The sequence below is a fragment of the Juglans microcarpa x Juglans regia genome, chromosome 1S (assembly GCF_004785595.1).
Source record: "Juglans microcarpa x Juglans regia isolate MS1-56 chromosome 1S, Jm3101_v1.0, whole genome shotgun sequence".
In the NCBI taxonomy this organism is placed as follows: domain Eukaryota; kingdom Viridiplantae; phylum Streptophyta; class Magnoliopsida; order Fagales; family Juglandaceae; genus Juglans; species Juglans microcarpa x Juglans regia.
The window spans coordinates 5,402,598-5,408,597 of record NC_054595.1 but is presented as its reverse complement, the minus strand read 5'-3'; the positions used below and the strand labels follow the sequence as shown (position 1 = coordinate 5,408,597).

The 6,000-nt window shown below is 31.6% G+C and overlaps 1 protein-coding gene across 1 annotated transcript; it reads right to left on the bottom strand.

The window, feature by feature from the left end:
- Positions 1-1,923: 1,923 nt before the first annotated feature.
- On the bottom strand, positions 1,924-4,129 carry LOC121247598. Its single transcript, XM_041145973.1, has 4 exons — positions 3,942-4,129; positions 3,721-3,847; positions 3,565-3,637; positions 1,924-2,356 (listed from the first exon to the last, which is right to left on the bottom strand). The coding sequence occupies exons 1-4, from the start codon at positions 3,967-3,969 to the stop codon at positions 2,084-2,086; spliced, it is 501 nt and encodes a 166-aa protein (XP_041001907.1). The 5' UTR covers positions 3,970-4,129; the 3' UTR covers positions 1,924-2,083.
- Positions 4,130-6,000: the final 1,871 nt, after the last annotated feature.

The following is a 6,000-nucleotide window of genomic DNA, read 5'->3' as shown; positions in this document are numbered from 1 at the left end:
TAATTTCATATATATTACAAGGAAAACTATATAAATCATTAACAATTGCAACTGGATTCATAAAAAAAAAAAATTATTATCAATATCCAAATCAATAATACATAATAAATTTAATTTTTTCATAAAATAAAATTACATATCAACAAAAGAAAGTTTAATAGTCTATATATCAAGTAATTAAATACTAATATTAATATTACCTCCCAACAATAAAAAAGTGCATATAAAACTAAACATTTATAAAATTTGAAAATATAATTTATTCGTGTCATATGGGTTTATTGAGGGTTTTGCATGTTGACCAACAATTGACACGTTTATTAATAATATATTATCTGGAAAACTCATTTACATCAAACTCAAACCCACTTATTTCGTGTTATGTTCGTTTCAGGTTCACGGATCATGTCATATATTATCACCCTTCAGCAAGGATTTACATGGTTCAGTATTAGGGCCTACATCCACAGGTCTTGGGTATAAAATCCACTGGTCTTGGATGCAAAATCCACTATAATGAGATTAGGTACAAGCTTTCTAGTCCTCTCTAAATTAGGGGTGTCAAATCGTGTTAACGGGTCGTGTTCGTATCGTTTCAAGACGTTCATATTATACTATATAGGTCAACCCTAACCCGACCCGTTAAGCTTATCGTATCAAAATTTCAAACCCTAACACGACCCATTAACATAACGGGTCATGTCGTGTCAATCCGTTTTGACTCGTTTGTGTAAATGGATTGAACATATCCAAAATTAACCTATTTGATCTAGTTAAGTTTAGTATATTTTTATATAAATGTTAAAATCACAATATCTATAAAAAATATAATACTAACTGTAAGTCCAAAATTACAATCTAAACAATAAAAATATCGAAATTAAAATCTCAACAATTTTATTTTTTAGGTATAAGGGTATAATTGTAATTTTAACTTTTTTAAAGGGTCATAATGGGTCAAACGGGTTGACCCGTTATCAACCCGTTAAGCAATCGTGTCTTAACGGGTCAACCCGTTTTGACCTGAACCCGTTAAGGCTAAACCCTAACGTGTCATGTTCGTGTTGGGTTAACGGGTCGTGTCACATATTGCCACCCCTACTCTAAACTCTCTACAACACACTGATGTAGATGGGGTGAAGAATCTCCCTAGTTCATACCTCTTTCAAAAGTCGAAGGCCTTTTTGGATGTTTGGATGAGATGAAAAGAGAAATTTATGAATAGTAATGAAATAATTTGAATTAAAATGTTTTGTAAAGTTTTGGTAAAGAAAAGAAAAAATTGAATAAAAATATTATAAATTAAAATAATATTAAAATATAATTTTTTAATTAAGATTCGACAAAATTGATTTTTTTTTTTTTTTTGTTGTTTTTTTTTTACAAGTTTAGAAAATTTGTAATAATTAAGTTATTATTAAATGAAAAAATTAAATATTTGAAATTGAAAAGTGTGTATTTAAGAGATAGTTGGACTTGGAAATGAGATGAGACTAGTCATCTAATCATTGAAATGGGGCCGAAGTCACCTTCTCTTGTGCCTCTCCTTAGGGTTTCATGTATAGACTAATGAGAAGAGATAACAAATATGCAAATAATAGTTAGATGGTTTGTAAATAATAGTGAAATAGTTTGAGTTAAGATTTTTATTAGATTTTAAGAAATGAGAGAAAAAAATTGAATAAAATTATTATAAATTTAAAATATTTTTTGAATATCATTTTTTAATATTATTTTTGGCTAGGATTTAAAAAAATTGAATTATTTAGAAAAGTTGTAATGATTAGTAATAATTAGATAAAAAAGTATGAAAAAGAAATTAAAAATATTTGTGTTTAAGTAATGTTTGGATATTGAGATGAGACCAAATGCGTATCCAAACGGTCCAGACTCCATGTACCTGTATTTTTTATGAAGCTCACAAGTCACAAGGAAATATCTTTCGCTTATTAATGACAAATAGCATGAAAATCCCTTGGGTCATAATTCGCTGGAAAGCCCCCATCTTACAAACATCAAAATAACAACAGATCACCACATTTACAAATATAGATAAATGCACTTTAATAAAGGAGTAGATACCCTATGGGCAATGATCCAGACGTGATTGTTGAAACAACACAACAGCAAGAGTAACCAGGGATGCATAAACCGAATTGGGCAACTTCTGTACCACCTTCCCAACTCCCGGGACACCCGCGGTAGCATTCTTGGTAGCAATTGCAATCGTAGGTGCCACGACCAGAGTGAGGATCAGTCCCTGACTAACAGCAATGAGTGTATCAGTTGTCAGCTGTTGAATAAATCTCACAAATTCCTCACGATCAATTTCTCCATCGAGGTTGAAATCACAGTCCTACAGATAAGAAGAAAACGACAACTTCAAGTGAGTATACAGAATGCTTTTTTTTTCTTTTTAGGAAACAGAACGGTACTTCTAATTTTATTAAAACTCTCACTTACAATGGAAGAATACTGTAGTTACAAACCTTGGGGATACAAAGCTCGAGAAAACCTAATACAAAATCTCAATTTGCGAATAACTTGATTTTCTCTTGATATAAGAAAGCCACACAAAATAGATAGCACAGCTCCTATGAAGGTCAACAAGTAGGAGGTTGTGCCAAGCACAGAAAGAACAGTCCTTAAACTGTCTTCCAAACCACATTCTTTCACCCTTTACGACAATGAATAATAGAGGTTCACAAAGGTGGTGAAGTCATTAGAACTAGGGATATGTGGTTCATGAAAGAGTAAAAGTCATCACTCATCAAGCTCTAGAAGCCGGGACAATTTTTTATTTATTTTTAGTAAGCAAGAAGGCACCTCAAATAATCTGTGAAGTTCTTCCCGTGCTTAATAAGCCACAGAAATGGAACAGGTACCAAGAACAAATAACAATTTTTTCATGATAATATTACATACAAAGTCCAATCTCACCATAGCTATGGCAAATACAAATTCAAATACAAATTGAATCAGATACACAGTTCTATAGAGAACCTGCTATAATTTTCAAGGGCTATATGCCAAAAATAGGAGTCAGTCTATAGATCTCTGACAACACTCGTTCAAGTAAAGTTCATGTAAAAGTACTAAAAGATAACCTGTTTTCCCTTTTTGGCTATCAAAATATTGCTTCAGATTAGAGGTCGTGAAATCAACTATTGCCATTCAAATGCTATAAAGAAGAAAATGGCCACTATATTTGTCTAACCCATGTATTGTTCACAGTAACCTAATCATTGGTCTCATCTGGTTGGAGAAAGGAACAAAAAGTTGTGGTCGGGAATAGTGCCACAGCCGTTGCACTTTACTGGGTCAGTGGGTCTATTTAAGCTGAAAGAAAACACTCCAGGCCAAGGAGCTAGCGACCATAAAAAAAGCCCCCCTTTCTTTTACTCTTTTCTTAACACTTGTAAAATCTGGCAAAAGCAATCCAGATAGAAATCGTCGAAAACAGTGAACGAAAACCTAAATAATATGCATTTTTTACCAAACAGGGTCGTATAGAATTTTAAGCATAATCACCGAAGAAACTGATTAGAATACGAGTGAGTGCACCTCAATCATAACTCTGACTTGCTCTTTGGAGGGTGGATCGAAATGGGGCCCCGGCAAACTCTTATTTATATCACTACAAAGTACAGAAAACATAATACAGTGCTTCGTAGAGAGAGAGAGTATTAAGCAATATAAGCCAAAAGCATCTGCTCTTACTTGTACACGAGCAGAACGGCGATGTATAAATCTTCTAATGTCAGATTAGCCCTTCCCGATTGATTTTGGAAACGATCGAAAACCCTATCGGTTATTTTCCTCACTTGCTCTCGCCTCCACTGCTTCCCTGCGCTCAAGGTTTCATCGAAAATTTCATTTCTTGGAGTAAGAAAAGGAGGGAGAGAGGGATGTATTAGGATTTGAGCAAGAGTGGAGAGTACCTTGAAGCCTGCCTAAGACTTGTCCCATGGCGTTGCAGGTGTACCAGCGTCGTGCTTGAGGATTAGATAGGCCTCGGTACGCTGAAGTCTCTCCCACTCGATGTATCGCGGAAGACTTTCCTAGTATATCTCATAGTTTCGATCGTGACGGTACAACTGGAGAAAACCAACGCAGAACAAATAATAAAGAAAAAATCTTTTCTTCATTTTAACTTTTTTCATCTTCTTATCATGACATTACATTAGAAATATCAAATAATAAAATATTTTAATATTAGCCTGTAATGGCCCTAAATTATCAATTTTTAATTCTTAACCATTATTCCTAAATTATTAAAAACAAATAAATTCCCTCCATCAAAAATATATTCTTTTAATTATTTTAACTGAAAATAGTATAGATTTTAATTTTATAGTAATCTCAATTTATTTTTATGCATATGGAATATATATTTTTTATTAGCTTGATAGTTATAGAAAGTTTGAGATATGCGTTTAATAGATGTTGTTATAAGAGCACTCTCAATAGCTTTTGTATTGTATAAAAAATAAAAATTATTTTAAAAAGGAGTTTCATCCGATTATGTAAAAAGAATTATAAAATACAATTAGCTACAATAATCCCGTTATATGTGGTTACAGGTATTGTTCATCCTGCAATTTTTTTATTATTATTGATATTTCATTTACTCTTTTATTTTCTTTTACTTTGATTTATATCATGTAAGTAAATTCTTTTTTTTTATTATTTAAAACACATATATTTCATTTTCTTCTAAAAACATATCTTGAAAATATTTTTAAACCAATTTTTTTCATATTTTGATTATATTTTTAATTTTTATTTGGCTTATATATTTTTGTTTTACATGTATAGGTTTGAATTATTTTACATTGTATATAAAAAAATGCAAATATAAAAAAATATATGGTTATTGTAAATTTATTGGTAGAAATGAAATATTTAAAAAGAATAAAAAAAGAATATTTAAATGTATAAAAAAAAAATAGATAAACTGATAGATGCCATATTGTTAAAGTCAGTATATAAAATAGAAAAATTGAGTTTTGATAATGTATTTTAAATGATAGGATAAAAAAATCTATTGAGATTGCTCTTAATATTTATATAGATCTCTAAATAATGATATTGTAACGATCCCGTATAATATTTCTAAGGTCGATATAAGAATAGTTTTATTAGGCCTAAATTATATTTGAGAGTTCATATTGAAATTTATTGGATAATTTTAAATATACCATGGATCCAAAATTTATTTTGGTGGATTAGAGACTAATTAGGTTGAAGTCCATTTAATATTTATAAATCATGTGGGCCTCCGCTTAATTGGTATTGAGCCCAAGAATTACTTTAAAAGTCCAAAAATATTTATTAGATGAATTGGGTTCGTTTTAGAATTTTAATCATACCGTTTGGGGTATTTTTGTGGCCTAGCTCATAAAATTATAGGCAAGTCCTAGAATGAAGTTGGACCCTTAAAATGGCCCAACCCAAGACCCAAAATCATTGAAAAGACGAAACTCAGTTGCAAAAAAAAACTACCATATATACCCACACCGTGATCCCATGCACCTAGCTAGAACGTGCGTCTTTATCACAAAATTAGGTTTTGCTGCAAAGTCCTAAATTCCCCAACCAAGTACCCCTCTCATGCACGTTGTCATATCTTCCCCATGAACCTAGGGTTGCCGCACAACATATACTCCTTACTTTCTCCCAAGCCGCTCAGCCTTCTATTGTTAAGCTACTGATTATTTCACTCAAGAAAATAGTAATACAAATCTATAATGATAAATTTCTACTTGTATTCATAAGATTCAGAACACCATGAGAGCTATTCGACGTAGCCTCTGCCTCCAATACATTCCAGACTCAAGAATTTTTTAGATGAAAACCTCTTTGATTTTCCTCACCCTATATAACAGAAAGATGCTCACGACTCCATAATAGAAAGCATACAAGTATAAATTAACAGCTACAATTGAAAATGAGGCTCACAACCATCAAGACTAACCACTTAACACTACTGACTTATTA